General features: G+C 23.4%; 16 protein-coding genes across 16 annotated transcripts in view, besides 51 other annotated features; 8 read left to right on the plus strand and 8 right to left on the minus strand.

Annotated features, from left to right (window-relative positions):
- Positions 1-335, minus strand: part of EDI_305880 (GTP-binding protein ypt7, putative) — a gene marked incomplete at both ends in the record, with an annotated part of 459 nt that extends 124 nt beyond the window's left edge. Inside the window, one exon of the mRNA XM_001733422.1 lies at positions 1-335. This exon is cut by the window's left edge and continues 124 nt beyond it. Within this exon, the coding sequence (XP_001733474.1) occupies positions 1-335 (335 nt within the window).
- A 145-nt stretch (positions 336-480) lies between these two features.
- Positions 481-538: a sequence feature (AT_rich).
- A 435-nt stretch (positions 539-973) lies between these two features.
- Positions 974-1024: a sequence feature (AT_rich).
- Positions 1025-1093: 69 nt separating this feature from the next.
- Positions 1094-1243: a microsatellite.
- Positions 1153-1300: a microsatellite.
- Positions 1301-1326: 26 nt separating this feature from the next.
- Positions 1327-1403: a sequence feature (AT_rich).
- Positions 1404-1591: 188 nt separating this feature from the next.
- Positions 1592-1693: a sequence feature (AT_rich).
- A 17-nt stretch (positions 1694-1710) lies between these two features.
- Positions 1711-1850: a microsatellite.
- Positions 1851-1897: 47 nt separating this feature from the next.
- Positions 1898-1967: a sequence feature (AT_rich).
- Positions 1968-2312: 345 nt separating this feature from the next.
- Positions 2313-2357: a sequence feature (AT_rich).
- A 96-nt stretch (positions 2358-2453) lies between these two features.
- Positions 2454-2524: a sequence feature (AT_rich).
- Positions 2525-2579: 55 nt separating this feature from the next.
- Positions 2580-2600: a sequence feature (AT_rich).
- A 184-nt stretch (positions 2601-2784) lies between these two features.
- Positions 2785-2816: a sequence feature (AT_rich).
- Positions 2817-2976: 160 nt separating this feature from the next.
- Positions 2977-3049: a sequence feature (AT_rich).
- A 171-nt stretch (positions 3050-3220) lies between these two features.
- Positions 3221-3325: a microsatellite.
- A 200-nt stretch (positions 3326-3525) lies between these two features.
- Positions 3526-3563: a sequence feature (AT_rich).
- Positions 3564-4345: 782 nt separating this feature from the next.
- EDI_306000 (uncharacterized protein) lies at positions 4346-5497 on the minus strand (the record flags this gene model as incomplete). Its single annotated transcript, XM_001739309.1, has 1 exon — positions 4346-5497. The coding sequence occupies one exon, from the start codon at positions 5495-5497 to the stop codon at positions 4346-4348; it is 1152 nt and encodes a 383-aa protein (XP_001739361.1).
- A 153-nt stretch (positions 5498-5650) lies between these two features.
- Positions 5651-5724: a sequence feature (AT_rich).
- Positions 5725-5817: 93 nt separating this feature from the next.
- Positions 5818-5922: a microsatellite.
- Positions 5923-6147: 225 nt separating this feature from the next.
- Positions 6148-6170: a sequence feature (AT_rich).
- Positions 6171-6245: 75 nt separating this feature from the next.
- Positions 6246-6282: a sequence feature (AT_rich).
- Positions 6283-6433: 151 nt separating this feature from the next.
- Positions 6434-6477: a sequence feature (AT_rich).
- A 55-nt stretch (positions 6478-6532) lies between these two features.
- Positions 6533-6583: a sequence feature (AT_rich).
- Positions 6584-6642: 59 nt separating this feature from the next.
- Positions 6643-6722: a microsatellite.
- Positions 6723-6831: 109 nt separating this feature from the next.
- Positions 6832-6860: a sequence feature (AT_rich).
- Positions 6861-6912: 52 nt separating this feature from the next.
- Positions 6913-6959: a sequence feature (AT_rich).
- Positions 6960-7235: 276 nt separating this feature from the next.
- Positions 7236-7324: a sequence feature (AT_rich).
- Positions 7325-7385: 61 nt separating this feature from the next.
- Positions 7386-7410: a sequence feature (AT_rich).
- Positions 7411-7531: 121 nt separating this feature from the next.
- Positions 7532-7556: a microsatellite.
- Positions 7557-7569: 13 nt separating this feature from the next.
- Positions 7570-7682: a microsatellite.
- Positions 7683-8388: 706 nt separating this feature from the next.
- On the plus strand, positions 8389-9714 carry EDI_306020 (uncharacterized protein; the record flags this gene model as incomplete). Its single annotated transcript, XM_001739310.1, has 1 exon — positions 8389-9714. The coding sequence occupies one exon, from the start codon at positions 8389-8391 to the stop codon at positions 9712-9714; it is 1326 nt and encodes a 441-aa protein (XP_001739362.1).
- A 25-nt stretch (positions 9715-9739) lies between these two features.
- Positions 9740-10375, minus strand: EDI_306030 (prefoldin subunit, putative; the record flags this gene model as incomplete). Its single annotated transcript, XM_001739311.1, has 4 exons — positions 9740-9901; positions 9956-10030; positions 10085-10222; positions 10295-10375. 4 exons carry the CDS (start codon positions 10373-10375, stop codon positions 9740-9742), a joined length of 456 nt encoding a protein of 151 aa, XP_001739363.1.
- Positions 10376-10421: 46 nt separating this feature from the next.
- Positions 10422-10470: a sequence feature (AT_rich).
- Positions 10471-10484: 14 nt separating this feature from the next.
- On the minus strand, positions 10485-11001 carry EDI_306040 (calmodulin, putative; the record flags this gene model as incomplete). Its single annotated transcript, XM_001739312.1, has 2 exons — positions 10485-10810; positions 10875-11001. The coding sequence occupies 2 exons, from the start codon at positions 10999-11001 to the stop codon at positions 10485-10487; spliced, it is 453 nt and encodes a 150-aa protein (XP_001739364.1).
- Position 11002: 1 nt separating this feature from the next.
- Positions 11003-11100: a microsatellite.
- Positions 11101-11108: 8 nt separating this feature from the next.
- Positions 11109-11149: a sequence feature (AT_rich).
- Positions 11150-11153: 4 nt separating this feature from the next.
- Positions 11154-11276: a microsatellite.
- A 4-nt stretch (positions 11277-11280) lies between these two features.
- Positions 11281-11880, plus strand: EDI_306050 (uncharacterized protein; the record flags this gene model as incomplete). The annotated part of the gene is made up of 1 exon (XM_001739313.1): positions 11281-11880. The coding sequence occupies one exon, from the start codon at positions 11281-11283 to the stop codon at positions 11878-11880; it is 600 nt and encodes a 199-aa protein (XP_001739365.1).
- A 36-nt stretch (positions 11881-11916) lies between these two features.
- On the minus strand, positions 11917-12460 carry EDI_306060 (uncharacterized protein; the record flags this gene model as incomplete). Its single annotated transcript, XM_001739314.1, has 2 exons — positions 11917-12144; positions 12194-12460. The coding sequence occupies 2 exons, from the start codon at positions 12458-12460 to the stop codon at positions 11917-11919; spliced, it is 495 nt and encodes a 164-aa protein (XP_001739366.1).
- Positions 12146-12188: a sequence feature (AT_rich).
- A 30-nt stretch (positions 12461-12490) lies between the features above and the next one.
- Positions 12491-12541: a sequence feature (AT_rich).
- Positions 12542-12553: 12 nt separating this feature from the next.
- EDI_306070 (TP53-regulating kinase, putative) lies at positions 12554-13297 on the minus strand (the record flags this gene model as incomplete). Its single annotated transcript, XM_001739315.1, has 2 exons — positions 12554-12664; positions 12713-13297. The coding sequence occupies 2 exons, from the start codon at positions 13295-13297 to the stop codon at positions 12554-12556; spliced, it is 696 nt and encodes a 231-aa protein (XP_001739367.1).
- Positions 12650-12703: a sequence feature (AT_rich).
- Positions 13296-13373: a sequence feature (AT_rich).
- On the plus strand, positions 13372-15477 carry EDI_306080 (chaperone protein DNAK, putative; the record flags this gene model as incomplete). The annotated part of the gene is made up of 1 exon (XM_001739316.1): positions 13372-15477. One exon carries the CDS (start codon positions 13372-13374, stop codon positions 15475-15477), a length of 2106 nt encoding a protein of 701 aa, XP_001739368.1.
- Positions 13749-13792: a sequence feature (AT_rich).
- An 82-nt stretch (positions 15478-15559) lies between the features above and the next one.
- On the plus strand, positions 15560-15998 carry EDI_306090 (uncharacterized protein; the record flags this gene model as incomplete). The annotated part of the gene is made up of 2 exons (XM_001739317.1): positions 15560-15911; positions 15973-15998. 2 exons carry the CDS (start codon positions 15560-15562, stop codon positions 15996-15998), a joined length of 378 nt encoding a protein of 125 aa, XP_001739369.1.
- Positions 15702-15734: a microsatellite.
- A 114-nt stretch (positions 15999-16112) lies between the features above and the next one.
- On the plus strand, positions 16113-17067 carry EDI_306100 (uncharacterized protein; the record flags this gene model as incomplete). Its single annotated transcript, XM_001739318.1, has 3 exons — positions 16113-16240; positions 16299-16410; positions 16474-17067. 3 exons carry the CDS (start codon positions 16113-16115, stop codon positions 17065-17067), a joined length of 834 nt encoding a protein of 277 aa, XP_001739370.1.
- Positions 17060-17150: a sequence feature (AT_rich).
- On the minus strand, positions 17122-17748 carry EDI_306110 (uncharacterized protein; the record flags this gene model as incomplete). Its single annotated transcript, XM_001739319.1, has 1 exon — positions 17122-17748. One exon carries the CDS (start codon positions 17746-17748, stop codon positions 17122-17124), a length of 627 nt encoding a protein of 208 aa, XP_001739371.1.
- Positions 17747-17849: a sequence feature (AT_rich).
- Positions 17850-17888: 39 nt separating this feature from the next.
- EDI_306120 (40S ribosomal protein S11, putative) lies at positions 17889-18359 on the minus strand (the record flags this gene model as incomplete). The annotated part of the gene is made up of 1 exon (XM_001739320.1): positions 17889-18359. One exon carries the CDS (start codon positions 18357-18359, stop codon positions 17889-17891), a length of 471 nt encoding a protein of 156 aa, XP_001739372.1.
- A 50-nt stretch (positions 18360-18409) lies between these two features.
- Positions 18410-18481: a microsatellite.
- Positions 18482-18746: 265 nt separating this feature from the next.
- EDI_306130 (prefoldin subunit, putative) lies at positions 18747-19106 on the plus strand (the record flags this gene model as incomplete). Its single annotated transcript, XM_001739321.1, has 1 exon — positions 18747-19106. The coding sequence occupies one exon, from the start codon at positions 18747-18749 to the stop codon at positions 19104-19106; it is 360 nt and encodes a 119-aa protein (XP_001739373.1).
- A 35-nt stretch (positions 19107-19141) lies between these two features.
- Positions 19142-19194: a sequence feature (AT_rich).
- EDI_306140 (uncharacterized protein) lies at positions 19193-20149 on the plus strand (the record flags this gene model as incomplete). The annotated part of the gene is made up of 1 exon (XM_001739322.1): positions 19193-20149. One exon carries the CDS (start codon positions 19193-19195, stop codon positions 20147-20149), a length of 957 nt encoding a protein of 318 aa, XP_001739374.1.
- A 111-nt stretch (positions 20150-20260) lies between these two features.
- Positions 20261-20312: a sequence feature (AT_rich).
- Positions 20313-20354: 42 nt separating this feature from the next.
- Positions 20355-20450: a sequence feature (AT_rich).
- Positions 20451-20800: 350 nt separating this feature from the next.
- Positions 20801-20863: a sequence feature (AT_rich).
- A 56-nt stretch (positions 20864-20919) lies between these two features.
- Positions 20920-20947: a sequence feature (AT_rich).
- A 20-nt stretch (positions 20948-20967) lies between these two features.
- Positions 20968-21036: a sequence feature (AT_rich).
- An 89-nt stretch (positions 21037-21125) lies between these two features.
- Positions 21126-21175: a sequence feature (AT_rich).
- A 64-nt stretch (positions 21176-21239) lies between these two features.
- Positions 21240-21336: a sequence feature (AT_rich).
- A 462-nt stretch (positions 21337-21798) lies between these two features.
- On the plus strand, positions 21799-22743 carry EDI_306150 (thioredoxin reductase, putative; the record flags this gene model as incomplete). Its single annotated transcript, XM_001739323.1, has 1 exon — positions 21799-22743. The coding sequence occupies one exon, from the start codon at positions 21799-21801 to the stop codon at positions 22741-22743; it is 945 nt and encodes a 314-aa protein (XP_001739375.1).
- Positions 22744-23071: 328 nt separating this feature from the next.
- Positions 23072-23144: a sequence feature (AT_rich).
- A 21-nt stretch (positions 23145-23165) lies between these two features.
- Positions 23166-23387: part of a repeat region that runs on past the window's edge.

The raw sequence follows: 23387 nt of genomic DNA on the forward strand, positions 1-23387 counted from the left end.
TAGTGTATTTGCTCCATCAATGAACTCATCTTCCACTTTTCTAAATGATTGAATGATTCTCGATTCGTAACATCAAAACATAATACACAACAATCACTCCCTCGATAGAATGTAGTGACAACACAACTATATCTTTCGTGTCCAGCAGTATCCCAAATTTGAAGAGTGTACTGTGCTCCATTGACAGTAACTGGTTTAATCAGAAAATCACTACCAATTGTTGCTTTATATACATCAGAAAATTGGTTATTGACGTATCTATTGATAAGTGATGTTTTCCCAACACCACTATCTCCAATGAGAATTGCCTTAAATAATGCTGGTCTTCCTGCCATCTGTCTTCTTTTGAATAACAAATTGTAGATGGTTTTTCATTTACTCCTTCCAGAATAGAGGGTTTTGCCACATCATCAACTTTTTATCCGGAAATTTCTCTCTCAATTTCTTAGTACAATTAGTGTCATTAAATCAATAAGTGTGTAATATATAACAAAATTATAATTTACACTAAAAACTAAATACAAATATTTATATTATTGTTTGGTTTGAATGACACTTGTTTATATCAAATAAACAGTGGGTGATATTCAAATAAACTTGTTCTTCTAATAAACAAAAAACAAACAAAAGAGAGAGAAATCAAGAAATAAAATCTAATCAATTATGGTATTATAGAGATTTAGTTTTTGCTATACTTAGAAGTAAACAACTCTAGTTCATTCTATTAAACCTTTTAATAATAGTGGTGATTCAGTTGTAAGAGGTTTGGAGTTCAGGAGAATTAGTTTCTCAAAAAATAACCATTCATATAAAAAGGTATAAAAATAACTTACTATAAATCATTTTTTTAGTTGTTTGTTCTCTCTATTTTTAAGATGTCTTGAAAAGAATTTGTTTTGTTTCTTGTATGTCTTCTTTTTCTAATAGAAAATGATGTAAATTGAATGGTGTAAATAAGTTTTATCTTTGTTTCAATTATTAATAATCTTTATATCATTTCTTTATATTTAAATTATGTTATTTTCAATACGCTTATTAAATCTTTTGTTTTTTTTATAACTTGATTATCTATCATAGATAAAATAAAACTTTGTTTAGTTTTTATACTAATTCTTATTTCATTTTTGTGTTTATTTAACTTTCATTCTTTGAATTATTCATTTTTCTTTTTTTATATTTCTTTTAATATGTTTGTTATTGTTATTTTAATTAAGTTATTTTGTTTTTAGTATTACTATTCTTTACATATCGTTAAAATGTAATATATTTCTTCATCAATAATACTCATTATTATTATTATCTTTTGATAAAATCAAATATCATATGATAAATTAAAACTAAATAATTAATCTATATGATTTTAAATTAATGAATAAAACTTATATATTTTAACAAATATTATTCAATATTCATAATTCAATGATGAAACAATTATCATTATCAAATAAACTCATGATTAACATTTCTTCATTTTCTAATATTTCTAGTGAAATAATAACAGAATAAACAAATTAATTTATCATCTCTTCTTGAAATAAACTTTATTGTTTATTTTAAATGTGTTTTAAATGAGAATAGCATGATCTAGTTGATATTATAAATATCATAGTTAACTTAATAATTAATAACAATAACTCATTATTATTCAGATAATGATAATATATTATTATAAAACAAATCATATAATTAATTAGAGTTGTTAATTAATGATACTTTTGTTTATTTGATATCATTTTATATTTAATTACAATTTATATTGTTTGAATTAATGTTTATTTCAACTTATTCATTACTTATCTTTGAATGATTTATTTTAATATTAGATTTTATTTATATTTAATTTATTTAATAATTATTAAATAATATCTTTAAATGTAATTGTAATGTAGTGTTCTTCTTTTATTATTATGTTATAATTTCAATATTATGTTTCATATATATAATTTATTGATTATTAATATTATAATGTCTCTAGTTATAATTTCTAGTTTATTAACATAATTAATTGTACAATGAATATAGTTTGTTTTAATATTAGTTAGTTTTCATTTTTTATTTGTAAATATTTGATTTCATTATTCAAATGAATATTTATTCCGAGGTAATGAATATTTTGATTTTGGTTCAATTAATCTTATTACATTTATCACATATATTATTCTATATTTTAACACATTCAATAAAACTTGTTTCTCTATTTCATATTCATTTAAAACAATTTTTAATTCATTTTTATATGTCCATACAGAAAATCTTATATTTATGTTATATCAATGTCAATTCAGTGATATTTATTATTAAAACACTACATCATTTTATTATATTTCTTGTTTTTTTTTTACAAATTTAATTATTTTGTATGTTATAGTTGTATTATATTTATTGTTAGTGTTTATTCAAATATTCAAGTTATGAACTAGTTATAAAACTATTCATTCTATACAGTTGAACTGTATTATTATATTCTAATTATCTATATAAATTAATCTTATTATTTCTATTATAAGTTATTATCTAATAATAACATGTTATTTCATATTCTTATTTGTTTGTGCTTTGTTCATAGTCTTTTCTAGTTGTTAATTTTATTTAAATTTATACCTCTCTTCATTATATTGTTCTATCTTAAGTTTGTTATTAAACACACTTTTATTGTAAAGTGTTGTATTACAATTTAAATAGTTAGTATTTGTAGTAAATGATTGTTGTTTCATTATTCTCTTTGTTTATAAAAACAGAATGATGATTTGGTTAGATTTTATGTATTTATATCTGAATTACTTGTATTTATTTAAAATTCAAATTATTAATAATATCTTCATTTGTTGATAAACACATTACAGTTTCTTGTTATTTTGTTATATTATTTGTATTATTACTGTTCATTAATGATACAATGTATTTGATATATTTTCTATTAAATCAGTTTTATTGAAAAATTGATGACTATTATGATTAAAGAAAAGTGAGATGAGGTAATAATTTAATTATTGTATTTTGAAATAAATAGTTAAAATATTTTTGATTGATTTTCAAATTATTATTTATTCTGTCATTTTTACTTATCATTTTATTCCTTCTTTATTTAATTAATACAACATTTCATAAACTTTAATATTACAGTGTCAATGATAATTGTTGTATTATTTTCATTAAAATTAGATTTTCATAACCATTTCATAAATATTGTTAAATTTCAGAAATTGAACTTGTTGAGTTATTATTTTATTCATCTTTTCTTTTATCTTTCATTATTTCTTTATTTGACTTTATTTTCATTTATTCTGTTTTCATTTAATCAATTTATTTTCATTTTATTTTTTTTGATGTAATAACAATATTCCACCATTGAACTAATCATAATGAATATTTAAAATATACCATGATAATAGTCTTCTTTAAAACATAAAACAACTTCAATAATTTCAATGAAATGAGTTTTCAATAACATAATAGATGCAATTATCAATATTTAATTCACAAGAAAAGATGTATAAGTTCTTTACCAAATATATTCTGTTAATGAAAATAAAAATAATCTTATTAATTAACATTATTTAATAGAACTCACATAACTTCACTATCAATTTATCATAAAATTTTATCTCATCTTTACAAACTAATGTTTGTTAAAGTACATAACAATAGATAATTTTATCTTTGTTTTTAATATTAGAATATCGAATTAAATAATCAATAACTTTTAATATGTTTAGTCCTTTAGTTGGTTGTTGATGTAATATACCTCACTTCCCCCTTTCTAAAATGGTATGAATTTTTATGGTATTAATTTAACCAAGATCACTAAAAATGAATTACTCTTAGTCTTCATATTAATCTTTGGAAAAAAATCAACATTTTTATTCCTTTTCTATTTTTTTATTTTAATTCAATACATCTAACTCTGAATATTTTATATAATTAGTTATTTGATACTCTATACTAAGACTATGTACTAACTAATTGAGCATACTAATAAGAAAATATATCCATTTTTAACAATTTGATAAAATAACTCAGTTCAACATTTTAAGTTTGGGGTAGGTTCCATAGAAAGAGGATTATTTGAAGGACAGTTAAAGAATAAATTTGTGGCATATGTTTAGAAAGTTTTGAATTGAAAAAGTAACAAGTCTAGAGTCTTTAAAATTTCGTTTTTTTGTTTGAAAAAAAGAAAATTTAATTGACTGAAGTCTGATTAATGAGTTTTTCTTTAGAAAATGACATTTAGTAGGTATATTTCTGCAATATAGTGCCTTTGTTTCAAACTCTTTAAAGGGTTAACAAAAACGTAATAATAAGAAAAGGAATTAATAAGAAAAACAAAAAGTATATTATGGTGTGACTAAATAGAAGGTGGGATATAAACATCTGGATCTTCTTTCATGTCACAATTCAAATTTAAATGCACTTTTGTTGGTAATGAGTAACAGTTAGATTGGGTTGAAGAGGATCTTACATGGTACAATGACGTTTCTGACAATTGAATTGTTTCACTTATTCTTGGTTTAATAAATTGATACGTAGTAGGGTAAGTGTTCCCTTGTTTTTTAATTTCACTTATTCTTTGTCTTTGTTGGTACTTATTTTTTCGAGGTTTTGTTTCATGGATTTGCTTTTCTTCAAATTCAATGTCTGAAAGATCAGGAAGGTTTTCAACTATTGGAGTTGGAGAAATAGCAAAATTATCTTTTTGAGGTACCTCAGTGAGAACTTCATCGTCAATGTCACCAAAACTAAGTCTTTTGGTTGGAACAACCATTGTGTGTTGGTGTTTCAAAACTGGTTGAACAATTGGATAACTGTTTGTTTTACATGAAACTAAAGAAGAAGATTGTTGCTGTTTTGTTAGGAAACTTTTACTTGAATTTTCTCTTGACATTGGTATGCAATCTGTTTTGGTGTGAATAAGTGAAGATTCAATAGTTTTTCTTGAAGGGATTGAGACAATAATACTAGGTTTTTTTTGTAACACTAATTGAGTTGTTTTTCTTGGAACGGTATTGACTCCTTTTACTGGCTGTACTTCTTCTCTTTCTTTGAGCTCTTGAGATGATATGATAGTATCTTGGTCAAAATCTGTTGTGTCTTGTTGACTTAATTGGACTTTGTCTTTTCGGATACGATAACAATCACTTAATGCTTGGACAATCCCAAAACGTTCTTCTTTCATTTTTTGTATTGGCTCTTCAGAGATTTTAGCATTATGTTGTGATGAATGACGAAACTGACAATTATTACAATGCATTTGGATAAGGCCAGGACCTTTTACTTTAAATGGATCAGCTATTATTTTCTCTGGTTCATTTCCACCATCTCTTCTTGGTTCAGCTTGTGTAGAAAAAGGGGAATTTCCAAGAAATGTAGACAACGTGTTAGTGTAAGGATGCTGGGAGAGGGGTTGTTTATCTTGACTAGAATGACTGTATTTCTCCATAAATTTCCCAAGGTCATATTCATTGAGATAATCAATGGCAATAACACGAGTAGGTTCCATTCTTTATCACAATTTTTTTTATTTTTCAGTTTTTTCTTTTTTATAATTTGAGTTTTTCATTGAATAGATGAATTTTCAAACACTTAAACACCACTAACATACTTTTCTTATAAATTGAATTTTTCTTAGAATAAAAACTAAGCTATGTGTTGGTAATTATTATAAAAAATAACAAAGATAATATAAAGAATCAACAAATAATTCATTAAATGAAATTAATTAATAATGCATTACCTTACAAAGAGTTACCAAATGAACACAAAAAGTTAGAAAACTATCTTCTTATTAACTCAGTACAAAACTAAACAAAGAGAAACGATAAATAGAGTATAATAAAAAAGAGTTATAAACATAATAAGAAACAAATAAAAATAAATTTGAGTATTTATAATATAAAAGGAAATAAATAAAAATAATACAACATAGTTAATAGTATTATCATTGTTTCTGTAATCCATGAGAAAGCACTGATAAATTTTGTTTAAATAACAAATTTGTTATTATTATTCTGTTATTTCACTATTAGTTATTATGCTTTTATAATCATGTAAAATAATAAGTTAGATCTAACCAATATACTTTTAATAACTGTTAAAAATAAATAGATGGTATATACTATTAGTACTTTTTTATTAATTGAATGAATTAGCTTTATTTAATTTATTTTTAATTAGTTCAATGCAATAAAAATCTTAGACAATGTATTTGAAGTTTACTGATATTTGTATATATTCTGTTTATATTTTGGTAAATTAGTAATTAATTTATAAACTATATATTAAATACTATGAAGAATCAAGTACATTAAGTATTACAACAAATCTATTGAATAGAATTAAAGATAATAAATGAATTGAAAGAAATGTAATAAACATGAAGTACAATATGAACATAAAGATAGACTTTAGATTTAAGAAAAGAATAAAATAACCAAGGATATTATTTCTTATTAATATATAATATAATTAAAGATAATAAAAGATCTAACAACCAACAAATAGTTTGTTGGTTGTTAGAATAGTGTTTTTCACTTTGAAAATATATTTAACATAAAAATAATTTTAACAAATTAAAGTATAAAATTTTCTTTGTGATTAATTTCATACATTATATTTCATAATAGAATTTGTTAGCTTGATGATGTGTTTATTTCATTCACTTTATGGTAATTTACTTAGTCTTCTTTAATTCATTTTATTTTTTTCTCTTTTTGTATAGCTTATTTACCTGTTTTGTATATCCATTGTTTCTTTAATAAGTTATAAACTATTAAAATGATGTGATTTGATTCGTCTATGTTGTATATATAGACTGGAATGTGTTATAAGTTAGTGTTATATAATATTTTTTTTGAAATAAATATCTTGTTACTATTACTATCTTTATTTCTGGTCTTTTCTAGATTACCTTTAATCATTTATTAATAAAAACATTATATTTAATTTATTTTATTTTTATAAATGTTTGTTTAAAAAGGTTAAAAGAATCATATATAAATTCTATTCTTTTTTTCTTATTCTTGTTATATTCTTGATTCAAGTTTATTGAGAAGTGTGGTCGTTTTTGTGAATACTCTTAGTTTAATATAATATTTATACTTGGTTTATTGTACTTTATTTCTTTACTTTTCTCTAACTTCTTTATTAACTATATTATTTATTCTGGCTCGTTTATTCATTTTTATTCATTTTCCCAGAAATTTTAATTAAAGTCATAGACGAGAATAATCTCTACTCACTTTTAATTAATTTAGTATATTATAATCAATATATGAAAAGAGTATATAATATGTTATTTTCATAAATGTTTAATAAATAAACAAAAATAGGTGACATGAATAAACGAAGAAGAATTATGTAAATTGAATTACTAGATAAGAAGTAATATGAAAATAAAAAATAAAAATAAAATTTGAACAATAATACATATCCTCACTGAAAATTAAATGAATAGAGTATAATCGTTAGTAGATAGTAGACTATAAATTATTAATTCAAGAGATGAGAATAAATAAGTAAATAGTATAACAATCAGATATATATATATATATATATAAATAGGTAAGAAACTTTAACTAAAGATAAAAATACAATAATACGAACAAACAATGAAATTAAGATATGACATCTATAAAAATAAAATTTAATAAACATAAATGAAAATTGGTATATAAACATTAATAAAATACTGAGGGTTATTATTCAGATCTAAGTTTAATATTATCTTCTTTAAGTCATTTTATGTTATCTCTGATAATTTTTTTAAGAGTACTGAAAAACTTATTTGATTCTTCATTAATAAACACAAAAACTCTACAATAAAACAACACATTATAAAAAATAACTCAAGACAACTTCTTTCTTATAACAGTTTTCTGAACCAATACTTTCTTAAATTTATTGCTTATTATTTTTGAGTTATAAATTTAACTAACTATGCTCTTCAGAATGTCATTTTTGAGTTATTGTGAGTTGAAAATAAAACCATCTCAAATGATACTTTTAATAATTTGCCTTACCTGAGGTTCTTAAGAAAACAATTCAAATCATTTAATATACTCTAGATAGTTCTCCTCATATAGAATAAGAATTAAACCAATTCTATTTGCTTCACTTTTACTACAAATAGTCAATACTGTTTAAACAAGTTTATTAACTTTCTAATTTAATTGGTTAATGATGTATGTATTCCAATTGAATATAAGAAAGAACCGAGATCAACTTAAAAAACTTTAACAAAACCAAAAAATAAATTATAATTCTTTAACAATAAACAAAATGGTACTATATCTCTTTAATTCCATATTAAATTATTATTCTTTCTAACTTTGTTTAACACAAATTAAAAATTTGTTATTCGTTTTGTTATTTTTCATTTTTAAAAATTTTTCAATGGGAATTGTCAATTACATAACAAGTATACTTTATATCCCTTATGTATTCACCCCATTGGTATTGTTAATATGCTTATTGTCATGTATAATTGTCATTAAATACAAGTCGTTAAGAGATGAAGATGTGATGTTTGTTATTTTTGCAGTTATTATCTGTGTATTGATTAAAACATCAACAATATCAATTCTTGGGACGTACATATCACCTATTAATCAACCAGTATTTATTTATGCCTACTTCTCTATCCAACTCCTAAGACATATGATTTGTTTATTCCAACTGAAATTAGAAGAACAATGTTATTATTCACCAGCAGCTTTTGTTGCAAACTTTTCAACAATAGGATTTATAGTGTTTATGCCAATATACATTATTTTGTTCTGCATATTAATATTTAAGTGTATAAGCCTTGCACCATTAATTACACTGCCAATAACAATACCAGAATTTATTATAATTCCAAATGAAGTTATTTATGTAATTTATAATTATGGATTTATATATAAACGATGCTATGATAATCAATGGAGTAAACGATATATTGAACACTTTTTTACAAAAATACATTTTGACTTTATTACAATAGGATGTTTAATTGTTCATTATATTGTTTTACTTATATATACATGGAGACAACGATTAATGGGAATTTGGATTGGTTTTCAAATACTTAGAGTAGGATTTGCAGGTATTTTTAAGATTAGAACAGTTCAGAAATATTTTAACCATCTTGTAATCACTCTCAAAATTTGTGATTTAAATGAAGGAGAGTGTTCTATTTGTTATTCTTGTTTGAAAAGAAAGTGTGTTGCATTTTCTTGTGGTCATAAATTCCATTATTCTTGTGTGATACCATGGTTACAACATAATTCTGTTTGTCCTCTTTGTAAACAACCCATTCTTCCATTAAAAATTAATTATGAAAAATATATCATGAAACTACCTAAATCAAGTCGTTTTGTTGTGCGTCTTTACCAATTTTTATTTAAACAAAATACTGTTCAAGAACAAATTGGAGCTATTAAAGAAGTATTCCCAATGATTCCTGATGGTATTATTCTTCAAGACTTAGAACGATTTTCAACAACTACTGATGTCATTGCACATTATATAGATCATCCAGAGATGGTTGATGAACACACAAATGCTGTGATTAATGAACAAGAAACACAACATGAATTAGCACCAGATTTTGATATAATGAAAAATCTTGAAGGAATAGAAGAAGATTCTACAGAAAGTAGTGATGAAAATATTAATTTAGAAGAGCTTTATCAAATCAATGAATTAAGAAAACGTAAGTTAATTGAAGATAATTTATAACTCAATTTATTTTTTATTGTTTTGATTACTTCTTTAATAAGTTTTGTAATTCAATCATTCTTTTTACAAGTTGTTCCATTTTAGATAGAACACTTTGTCTATCTCTAAGTAAAATTTCATATGCATTCTTTTCCATTTGTTTTTCATTAATTCTTTTTGTATAAAATTCAATAGCTTTATCAACTTTCTATTTAAACAAATTAGTTATTGTGCATTTACTTATAAAAATAAAAAAACAAACTTTACTAACATAATACTGATCTCCAACATGAACAATAACTCTTCCATTAAATTCAATATCTCCTTTTATCATTAACTAACTATTAAATACTTATTCTTGGTATTAATAAAAATGTAATTTAAAACAAACAGTTTGTGTGAGTGGAACAAATGCATCGGTTGGTATTGTGTTTGGACATTTTAACGTATTTAAAATTGATGTTTTTTCATTATAGTCTTCTAGGTCTGCAGTAACTCTTTTGATATTTGCGTTAATCCAATCAATGTCCTATTACATAAATCTCTCTTTTTATTTCTTTTTATAAAACCCTTCTCATTTTATTCATAAAAATTAACAAACAGCAACAAGTTGTTGGTTTAGTGCAGATAATTCATATCTGTCCATTTGCTCAAGTTTAATTGAATTTCCAATACACTTCATTAAGGATAAAGGAAGAAATAATGAATAATCAGATAATACTAAAAACAAAAATTATAAGTATAATATAAAATATTATAATATATAGTAAAAAAAAACTGAATTTAATCATTTAAAGAGCAACAAGTTTAAGGAATGTTGCTAAATCAATGTCAGATTCCATTGTAATTCCTAAAATAGAGAAAACCTTTTCAACCTCTTCTTTTGTCATTTTATCACCAACGGTAGTTAAGTTATGTGCAAGATCAGAAGCTTTAATTTTACCATCTTTGTCTTGATCAAACACCTCAAAAGCTTTTCTTAATTTTATTTCTCTTGTATCTGGTTTGCTTTGCTCTCTTTCCATAATTAATTCAAATTGTTCAATTTGGAAAGTTTCTCCTTCAATGGCAAATTCCTTAATATATGAATTAACTTCATCTTCAGTTGGGGCACAACCTAAAAGAATAAGCCTTCATCAAAACACAAAAGTGTACATAAACCAATAAACTACTTAACAAACCAAGTGATCTGATTAAAGTCCCTAATTGTTTAACGTCAATCTTTCCATCATAGTCTCTGTCATAAAAGTTAAAACAATCACGAATTTTTTGAGTGTTTGCATTTGGTGCTTCTATTTCCATTGACATGTTTTTCTCTTTTGATTTTAGTTCAGTCCTTCTTTTTTTATTTTTTTTATTTATTATTAATTTATTTATTATTTATTCTTTCAAGATTTTTCTCTTTTTCCAATAGCAAAAATAAATAACATTTTTAAGAAATAATTTTTTATATTTTCAACAAATAAAAACAAAGAAAATATTTTAAATAAAAATAATGAAATATAGAGGATAAAATACATAATGAAAAAAAATAATAAAAAGAATAGTAAAAAGAACTATATAAAAGAAACTATAAAATATAATATTATGATTTTTGAATTACTCTTTTTCATAAGTATTGCTATTGCAGGAACACCAGCCACACGAATGAATTCAGGTTCAATGATGCCATTAAGACCATTTGCAATGAACCAACAAGAGTTAGAAAGACAAATGATGGAAGAACATAATCAAAATTTAAGAAGATTAACAGATAAATATTTACTTGATAAAAGTGTTAAAGGGTCATTAAAGAATGCAAATAAGAGGTTATGGAGAGATATGAGAATTAGTGAAATGGAAGCTAAAATGCAATTTAGAAAACAAATAGCAGAAAGAGGAAATCAACCACAATACAAACAAGTAGCTGAAAAATGGAAAAATCTTGAGATGCAAAGAAAGATGTTTATTAGATATATGAAAAGTAGTAATAAAAATAATGTTGATTATGACTCATTATATTCAATGCCATTTAAAGAAGATATTCGTTTTCCTAAACAAAAACAAATATTTAAAGTTGAAGATGGATTAATGCAAGGTCCAAGTAAAAGTTATAATAAATGGATTAGACCTAATGGTGATATTACTGCTGATAATATTGATACAGATAGAAATTATTGGGCAAATAAATATTTTACAAGACATTAATTCAATTAATTTGTAATTCATCAATTAAAATATTAATTACTCACATAATGTTATTATTAATTCAAATGAATGATCAAAATTATTTTTTATATTAGGATAATGAATATCTACTTTAAAACCTCTTGAATTTAATGATCCATGAATAATACCAATAAGATAAGATAAATACAGTTCTTTAATTTCAATTGGATTATATTTTTCTATTTGAAATGAACTAATTGTTGAAACAAAGTCTGATTGTAAAACTGTTATTGTATATGTTTTCTATTTAATTATTTTTTTTATTTATTCTTTTATTATTTAATTTACAAACATTTGATTCAATATATTTAAGTGTTGGATTATCGAAAAATGGTTTACACCATTGTATTGTTAATAAATATTTAATACTTTCATCAATTTTATTAATTGGTTTTTCAAAATCTGTAAATCTTTCTGTTAGTCTATTTCCAACATCATATCCAATTCTTTTTATTTTTTCTTTACTATCATCAATAGTTTCACTTTCTTTTTGTCTATTCATAACTATTTGCATAAGAAGATATTCAAATGAACTTTGTGCTATTTGATTATTTTTCATTTCTTTTATTAATTTGAAGTTCATCTTTTCTTTTTTTTTTTTTCTTATAAAGAAAATTAAAACATAAAATTTCAAAATTATCTCATTCTTATTTTATCCTGACATATCTTTCTTTCTTCCTCTTAATCTAACTTCATTGAGATGTTGAATAACATCATTAGCTTTATCTCCTGTTTCATAGTATCCTTCTAAAATATATTTAAACTATATTATTTAGTAGATAATCATTATATATTATTATAAGTAACAAACTAAATCTTCTGCTTTATAGTGTGTACATAAAAGTGCTCTTTCTAATACATATAAATCAACAGCCCTATTTTCTATTGTTTCTGACATTATTGTTAATCCAAAGTCAATAATAATAATATCTCTTGTTTGTGTAATCATAAAATTTGAAGTAGTTAAATCTCCATGAATAAATCCTTTTTTATGAATTGTACCAATAAGTTTTCCTAATTTCCCCATTACACAAATAACTTCTTTATTATATTTTTCATTTTTGTACATATCATTAACAAAATTTTTTAATGTTTTTCCTTCAATATATTCCATTATAATATCAAGATTATTACAATATAATACTTTAGGACATGGAATATTTAATTCATTAAATCTTTGAAGTGTTTTGTTTTCATTATTTACTCGTTTCTTATTCATTGATTTATCTAAAGTTGGTTCACGATATGATTTAGCAAATCTATGTTTAATAAGAAAGACACCATTTTGTGTATTTACTTTATATATAACTGCTTCTGCACCTTGACTTAATTTATCTTTTTCATCTAAATGAAGAAGAAGATTTTTAAAATCAAATGAAGATGTTTTAATAGTCATTATTAATTAATTATCTTTTTTGTTTTTAAAGTATTTTAAGTTTTGAAAAACAAAACTTAAAATAAAATATTAATATGACATCATTAGTTATTGTTGGTATTGATCTTGGAACAACTACAATTGAGTGTGCATATTATAATACAAAAAAAAATGAATGTGAATTAGTGAGATTAAACGAAGAAGAAAGAATGCAATCAATTATTTATTTTCATGATGGAGTGATTCTAAAAGATAACATTATTCCAGATGATAAAACTCAAAAAATATCAAACACTAAAAGATTAATTGGTCGTCCTTTTCAACCTTCTTTAGTAAAACAAGAAAAAAGAATGATTAATTATGATATTGTTAAAGATCCAGAAAATGGACTTTGTAGAATCAAATATTATAATGAAAAAACAATTTCACCAACAGAAGTTGCATCTATTTTATATAGTAGAGTAAGAAAAAGTATTATTAATAAATTTAATTCAAAAAATATTAAATGTATTTTAACTGTTCCAGCACAATTTAATGATGAACAACGAAATCAAACAAAAAAAGCAGCATTATCAGCAAAATTAGATGTTATTGATATTTTAAATGAACCAACTGCAGCAGCATATCATTGTAGTAGAACACAAAATTATAACGATGGAGATAAAATCCTTATATTTGATTTTGGAGCAGGTACACTTGATGTTTCTATTGTTGAAATGAAAAATGGAAATTTAAAAGTTATTGGATCAGAGGGAAATAATTATCTTGGTGGAAAAGACATTGATATGAATATTAAATATTTTCTTCAAGAAGAGTGTAAGAAAAAAGAATATACTGAATACTTAAATAATTTAACTGAAGATGAAATTATGGAATTATGTGAAAATGCTAAAATTGAATTATCATCAAAAGAAGAAACAGATATAATATTAAAAAAATTTGAAGAAGATGATGACGATAACTATGGTTATGATGAAGAAGATATTAAAATTACAATTACAAAAGAAGACTTTGAAACAATCAATGAAAGTATTAAAAACAAGTGTACAGAAGTTATCAATAATATTTTAGGTCATTGTAATTGTACTCGATACGATCTTAAGGATGTTATTCTTGTTGGAGGTTCTACTTTTATTCCATTTATTCAAAAACTTGTAGAAAGTTATTGTGTCAATACAAAATTTAAAAGAAAAGCTAGTGCACAGAAAGTTGTTTCATTTGGAGCTGCATTATATGCATATCAACGAATTTCTGGAGCATTTCCAGTTCAAGACATTTGTTCATATTATTACGGAACATCAATTTATGGAACAAAATTTCATTCTTTAGTAGCTAAAGGAACAACACTTCCTGCAGAAGGATCTTCATGTTATAAAACAGTTGAAGATTATCAAACAAAATGTAAATTTGATTTACTTCAAACAAGTGATCCAAAATCTGAAACAGACAACTGTACTAATCTAGGAGTATTTGTAATACCTAATTTACCGAAAAGAAAAGAAGGAGAAGTTAAATTTCGAGTAACTTGTCGAGTTGAATTAGATGGACGAGTTGGATTAAAAGCAGAAATAATTGAACCATTAGATTGTAAAGAAAGAGGACATATACGAGAAATTAAATGTCTAACATATGACAATAATTCTGATGATATAAAGAGAATTCGATCAAACATTGCATCTATAACAGAAGTTAAAGAAAGAAAAAAAGAAATGTTACAAGAATTAAAAGAACAACAAAAAAGATTAAATGATATTACAAAAATTCTTAGTGTTAAATTTCCTGAAGAATATGCAAAATATTCTAATGGAATAACTGAAATTTTAAATTATAAAAGTGATAAATTAGAGACTATTAAAAAGAATATTGAATTCTTTTCAAATCTTATTAAAAAACTTAAACAAGAAAATCAACAAGTTGTTAATATAGAAGAAAATCAACAAGTTGTTGATATAGAAGAAAATCAACAAGTTGTTGATATAGAAGAATTACTCAAAAAATTTAATAATAAACCACTTAAATTAAAACTTAAAAAAATGTTTTTAGACTTACAGAACATCAATTCAATAGATTCACTTAAAATTAAACAAGAATTAATAGAAAAAATTAACAATCTAACACCAGATAGTAAAATTTCAGAATTTACAGAAATACATAATTTTACAGATAGAATTGATAAATTACAATCACAAATGATTGATTAATTGATTTATTCTGGATATTATTTTTGTTTAGGAAAAGAAGGTATAACTTAAACATACTCAAAGAAACAAAAAACATTTACGAATGAACTATATTTTTAATTCACAAAATTCTCAACTATCACAACCACTCTTTTCACAACTTAGTCAAAATACATCTTCTCAAAATACAACACAAATAACTGCTACAGTGAGACCTTCATTACTTCTTGCAAGAAATCAATTAGAACAAAAACAAAAAGAAAAACAAGAAAGAAAACGCATAAAAAAAGAGTTATTGAAAGCAACTCTTAATCAAACAATACAAATGGTAAAAGAACTAAAGAAAAAACGAAAGGCTTTAGAAAAACTACAAAATATTTGTCAATCTTTAGGTGAAGAAATGATTTTATCATATAATGAACAAAGTTCTTTATTAATGAAATTCTTTGATGAATGTTTGTTAATATTTTTATTTATCAAGAACAATGAACTAATTAATAGTACAATTAACTATAGATAAAGCAACAGATATTTCAAAGTAATTGAAAGTGATAATAACTTTGTTTTTATGTAAAATTGTATAGGGTAGAAAATTTATAAGAAAAAAGAAAAATAATAAAAGAAAAACAAAACAACTTCTTTTCATTTCTTTTTTTATGGATTCACATCGTCACAACATTCCTATGTTTCCATCACTAACAAATATATTAACTGATATTCAACAAACAAATGCACCAATTTGGTCTGCTGATGAAACTATTTTATTAGAACAACAAATGGCAACGTTTGTATTTTCATTTTATTTTAAACCAATTAAAAAAAAAAAATTCAATAACCAATAGAATTGATCCATCTGAAGATGAACTTAGAACAGTATTAATGATTGCTCCATGGTTTCCTCATAAATCTATTCAACAAATTTCATTAAGAATGAAATGGATTCGTTCACAAACAGTTTGATAATCTTTTTTTTTTTTAATCAAATTAATAGGATGATAATCAATAATAATATTTTAGAATCAAAGTTGGGATGATTTCTGTAAAACAAATGAAAAGAATCAACAAAAAAGTTATACAGGAATAAATATGAGTGAAACATCTCCAAATGAATGTTCTTCAGGATTTTCATCTTCTTATTCATCAAATCATTCTTCTCCAAAACCACCACAAGAATCACCATTTAGAAAATCATTTAGAACAAGTAAATCAGAAGATTATGTTCGTTCACAACTTCAAAGAGGAACAAGTCAACCACAATCAACATTTCTTGCAAAATCAATGTATACATCATTTTCAAGTAAAAAAGAACCACAAAAAAGTGAACAAGAAAATTATGATATTTCAACATTACTTAAAAATAATGAAGAAATATTAAAAAGAATTGAACAAAATTTAAAATATGAAGATGAATTTGCAAGATATAGTAAAAATGATATTATTCAATTTTGTATAAATTTAAGACTTCTTCTTAGATTAACTGATTCAAAAGCAAAACCAAATAAACTTCCATTTATGCCAATGATATTAAATATATCACCAGATATTGTTACTATTCCTCAAGAAATACAAAATCAAATTCAACAACAAAATTTATCATCATCTCATATATAAAAAAATGATTTTTACTAATAAAAATTTTAATAATATAACAATTCAACAATAAATTTATTTGTTATTTTCATTTCTTAATTTTTCTCTTTCAGCTTTAGTTTCTTCATATGCTTTTTTATATTTTATATATGACTGAAAAAGTTCATCATATTTAACAACCATTTTATTATGTTCTTCAACAAGTTTAAATGCTTTTTTTTCTTTAACTTTCTTTTCATTTTCTTTTTGACTTAAAACAGATTGTAATTCAATATCAATTCGTTCTGTTTCATTTTGAATTGTTTGAATTTGATTTTCTTTCATATTAATTATTTCATTCCTTCTTTCAATTTCTTTAATATATTGTTTATTCTCTGCTTGACTTACTTCATATGAACGAATAACTTTTTCTTTAAGAAATTTTATTTGATTTAATTCTTGTTGAATTTCTACATTTTCATTTGGAATTCCAGTAACAATTCTACTAAAAACATTTTCCATTTCTTTAATTTTATATATTTGTTGTTCAAAAAAATATTTCTTCCATAATTCATTTGCTTCTTCTTGAAATCCTGAAATCATTTGTTGAAGAATTTCTCTGTTAATAATAATTTTAAAGTCATCTTGACTTTGACATAAATTAACCCAGAATTTTGGATTATTTCCTTCAATTTGTTGTTGCTTATAAATTTCGTATTGCATATTTTTTTTTCAAAGTTTTTTTTAATTTTTAATTTAAAACCCTTATTATTTTTTTATATTAAAATTATCTTCTTAATAAATTTTCTTAAATATTAAAAAAACCCCTTTCAAAATTTAATTTTTCAATATCCTTTTTTCACTTAGAAAATAGCAAATTGTTTCTTATCACCAGTTCCTCTTGATGTAAATTTCAATACGTTAAATCTAACTGTTTTGGAAAGTGGTCTACATTGTCCAATAACTACATGATCTCCTTCTTTTAATTGTCTAAATGCTGGTGAACAATGAACTGCAATATTCTTATGTCTCTTTTCATATCTTTGATATTTTGAAACATAATGGAAATAATCTCTTCTAACAATAATTGTTCTTTTCATATGGCATGATTTAACAATTCCTGATAATGTTCTTCCTCTAATAGAAACATCTGATGTAAATGGACATTTCTTATCAATATATGTTCCATTAATTGCTTCAGCTGGTGTAACAAATCCCATTCCAATTTGTTTATGATATCTCTTTATACTTCCAAAGTCAATTTCTCCTTTATCATTTCTTCCATGATGGTGGAACACTTGTTTTTGATAAGCTCTTTCTGTTTGTTCTGCCATGCTGACTAGTGCAATTCTTCTTAGTTCAACCCTGCTTTTTATCCAAACCCTTTTTCTTTTTTTTTTTTTATTCTTTTTTCTTTTTATTTTTTTTATTTATTTATTTTTTTTTTTTTTTTTTTGAAAATTTTCTTTGAATAAAAATATTCAATTTCTTTATTTTCTTTCTCTTTGTTGTGTTAAACAATCACATAGTCCACTTCTCTTTTGAACCATGTTTCCTTTTATCACTCTTAATCTACCAAATATCTTTTTCATTTCTTTTCTTTCTAATTAATGTTCTTCTACTTTTTGTTATTTGGACTAATACAAAATTAGTTTTTTTATTTAAAATGACCTAAAATCAAAAACAAAAGGAGTTTCACTAATAATTAATCCAAGTTCATAATGTCAACCATTCAACAACAACCACCTGAACTTAATGCATATAACGATAAAATGAATCAACTCCAAGAGGTTATGTTAAACAGACAAAGATTATTAACACAAAAAAATGAAAATGATATGGTTAAGAAAGAGCTTGAAATGTTAGAAGATGATGATATCATATATAAATTAGAAGATGGAGAATTAAAAGAAGAAGATCCTCTTGAGGCTGAGATGTGTGTTGATCAACGATTAGAATATCTTGAAAGTGAATTAAAGAAATGTGATACAAAAGAGGCTGATCTTCAAGTTCAAGTTAAAGAATGTCAAAAGAAATTAGCTGCCATCCAGAAGGCTGCAATAACTGGTCAATCAAAATAAATTAAACTTTTTAACTAAGATTTGATATTTTCGTGATTTTTTTTTCTTATATTAAATGATATTATTTAAAACTCTTATTTTTATTAATGTTTTCTCCTCAATTAATTATTTCTGTTTTAGCAAAATTAATGCAAGATATTCTAATAGATGATAAAATTGAATTAACTTATTCTTTTTGTGATTCTTTATGTATTATTTATTTATTCTTTCCAAATATTAAAGAAAATCAAATTCAACCAAAAATTATTAATTATCATGATATTATTATTTCTTTATTTTCTACTTGTTTTTGTTCTTTACAATTTCCAATTGGTAATTATTCTCAACAAAAAATACTTGAATATATTAATCGTTTTATTTATTATTCTTCTTTTATAAGAAAGAATATCTACTTAGATGGTTCTATTATCAATAAATCTTATTTTATATCTTTTTCTGAAGATAATAATTCATTAGAATGGAAAACAGAAGATATAACAATTACTTTATTATTCTCTAAACAATCTAAACCATTAAATTGGATTTTTATCAATAAAGGTTGGTATTATGAAGTATCAAAATCTATTTTTTCATTATTTCCTTTTTTCCATTATCACATGTATTTTAAAGATAATTGTCTCTTGTCTGATTTCACAATTCATTCAATAAATACAATTGTGTTTACATCAAAGAAAATTGATTTATTTGAGAATGTTTATGACTCTGAAAATTTAATTGATACTAACAAAAATTTATTCTTATCAAAGGAATCAACAATGTTATTTCATTATATTTTACAAAAATTCACAATTAATGAAATTTCTTCAATTTGTAACACCAATGAATCTAGAGAAGAGATGAAGTTATGTGAATTGTTTGGAGATTGTATTGAAGAATTAAATGAATATAACCCAATTAGTAGAGATTTAGTAGAGAATTGTTTCATAACTCCAGAACTTCTTCACTCTCAAATTGTTCAAAATATTGCATTTTGTGGAATGACAACAAGAATTGATGCACCTTCTCTTCTTGAAAGAGATAATACTGTTAATAAAGAGATTTAAAATACTTTACTTTATATTCTTTGTTTGTTATATTATAAACTTACTTCATCTTTCAAAGAATAAAAGTTCTTTGATAAGTCAACTAAGACTCTTTTTACTATATTATTAACCTAAATAAATATTTATTAACATAAATGATAGTTGAATTTTTAATAATTATTTTCACAGGTCTTTGTTATTGATATATAACATTGATTAATGATTGTTATTTTACATAATTATACAAAGAAATAATTCAAAGATAAAAACATAAATATATATTTACAATTTATATTAAATCATTTGAGATTTAAATTAATATGATTAAAGTGTTTATTTTCATAACAACATCTTTTATTTTTGATATGGATGAATCTAATAAAAATAGTTTCTTTCAAAGTTAATATAATAGAGTATTTAATCGTTGAAATAAGAGTTATTCTATGTTTAAGTCATAAGAGTAAAATATAACAAGACGTGTTTTTGTTATTTAATATTTAGTTTTAATAGAAAACAATAACTTGTCTCAATAACATTCTTATGAAATTGGACATTTATAGTTAAACAAAAGAGTCAAAAGTATTTATTCATTAATTTTGATATAGTTTTAATCTTTATGATAATAAGTTGATAGTTAAAATAGAATTATCTAATAGAGAGAGTTTCACTATGTTTTATTGATATTATAAATATGAAATAAATAAAAAGAATATTTTAAATCTATTTTGATATATTCTATCTAATTATGTCTTTTTGTGTTCATTTTTAATACTATCCTTAATAAACAATTGTAAAATAAACATTTTATAATAAATAATTCGAAGATAATCAATTCTTTGTTTAAAAATTATTATTTAAACAAAAACTCTTTATTATTCAGAAAAGATATTAATAAAATTATATAAATACTCAGTTAAATGTATATTAAGTATTGTTAATGTTCTTATTAAAAAGATTCAAACTAATTTTGTTTATCTCGTTTAAAAATTGTTGATTCTTTAAATTTTAATTATTATAATAAAAACAATATAAATTAGTTAATTAAATGAAGTGTAAATAATTAACGGATTAACAATGATTTACTAAATTGAAAGATGAACAAAAGAATAAGAATATATAAATATGAAAATAAAGTATTTCAATGAATATTAAATAACATAAAATTATATCTTCAATAAAGAAGAAAATAATATAAAAAAAATATTTAACAGTGAATCTATGATTTATATTTGAAATTAATAAGATATTGAATGTTTAAATCAAATAAAAAATTAGATTAGAACACAAAATAAAAAAAAAGAATCTATATTCTAAACCGTTTCTTAAATATATTAAGAAATAAGTATTTCATTATTCTATACTACCTTATAAAAAAGATAATAAGAATAACTCAGAAAAAGTGTTTAGAGAAGAAATGATTTAAGAAATGAGTATTTTAAAATAAGAATAACAATGGTTTATGAAAACATGAAGTTTTAAAGTTTTGTTATAGAAAAAGAGAAGAAAAGTGATTGAACTTTTTATTGAAAAAAAGGTGATTGTTCAATACAAAAGGATGTTCTCATAGTATTTTCTCAATTAGTTGAGAAGTTCTTGACATAAATAGGTCATAGAATAAATCTTAATATAAAAAGAAAATTAATCAATCTTATTAATCAAAAAAAAATAGAATGAGTAATATTCATGATGTTGTGATTATAGGTTCAGGACCTGCTGCACATACTGCAGCTATTTATTTAGGAAGATCTTCATTAAAACCAGTTATGTATGAAGGATTTATGGCAGGAGGAGTAGCTGCAGGAGGACAATTAACTACAACCACTATAATTGAAAATTTTCCAGGATTTCCAAATGGAATTGATGGAAATGAATTAATGATGAATATGAGAACACAATCAGAAAAGTATGGAACTACTATCATTACAGAAACAATTGACCATGTTGATTTCTCAACACAACCATTTAAATTGTTTACTGAAGAAGGAAAAGAAGTACTTACAAAGTCAGTTATTATTGCAACAGGTGCTACTGCTAAAAGAATGCATGTTCCAGGAGAAGATAAATATTGGCAAAATGGAGTTAGTGCATGTGCAATTTGTGATGGGGCTGTTCCTATTTTCAGAAATAAAGTATTAATGGTAGTTGGAGGAGGAGATGCAGCTATGGAAGAGGCACTTCATTTAACAAAATATGGAAGTAAAGTTATAATTCTTCATCGAAGAGATACATTTAGAGCAAGTAAAACTATGCAAGAACGAGTATTAAATCATCCAAAGATTGAAGTAATATGGAATTCTGAATTAGTTGAGTTAGAAGGAGATGGTGATTTATTAAATGGAGCAAAAATTCATAATCTTATTTCAGGAGAATACAAAGTTGTTCCAGTTGCTGGGTTGTTTTATGCTATTGGACATAGTCCAAATAGTAAATTCTTAGGTGGACAAGTTAAAACTGCTAATGATGGATATATTATTACAGAAGGACCAAAAACTAGTGTTGATGGTGTATTTGCATGTGGGGATGTATGTGATAGAGTATACAGACAAGCTATTGTAGCTGCAGGAAGTGGATGTATGGCAGCTTTAAGTTGTGAAAAATGGCTTCAAACTCATTAACTCAATCTCTTTTTTTTTAATACTCTTCTTTGAAATTTATTCTTTTTTATTAAAGAAATAAACAAGCATTATTTAATGAATCAATTACGTTGAATGAATGTCTGTTTGTTTTACATCACTCTGAAGAGTGAAATTACAGCTGAACCTACAACAACAAATAAGAATATAGCTAAAACTACTGGTCCAACTGCTGCTTTTTCTTCTTTCTTGGCTGGTTTAATTCCTGATGTAAATTTTTTATTTTGAGCATTCAAATGAGCTTGGGCTCCTGACATGAAATTGATTCAATAATAAGATTTTAAAGATTGTTCTTTTCTGTTTGGTGAGGAATTTTTTATTTTTCTTTATTTGTTTTATTTTTGTTCTTTTTAAAATCCTGTTTATTAAAATAATTTAAATTAGATGTATTCTAATTCCTTTAAATAAAAAGTAGATAATTAAGTATTAATAGAAATATTTTCTATTATTACTTGCTCAGCGGAGACTACTAATCCCGTCCCTGAGCTTTAAATGTATTTGTTCTTCAACTGTTGCCTTATTCTTTGCTTCTAGTTGTTGAACGGTGAGAACTTTCTTTTCTCATTTTTGATGTGGAATAGTGTATTTTAGACATCAATTATTTAAATATTCATTATTTAATTTCT

This window comes from Entamoeba dispar, genomic scaffold (genome assembly GCF_000209125.1).
Source record: "Entamoeba dispar SAW760 scf_1105229462111 genomic scaffold, whole genome shotgun sequence".
NCBI classification, from domain to species: Eukaryota; Evosea; order Mastigamoebida; family Endamoebidae; genus Entamoeba; species Entamoeba dispar.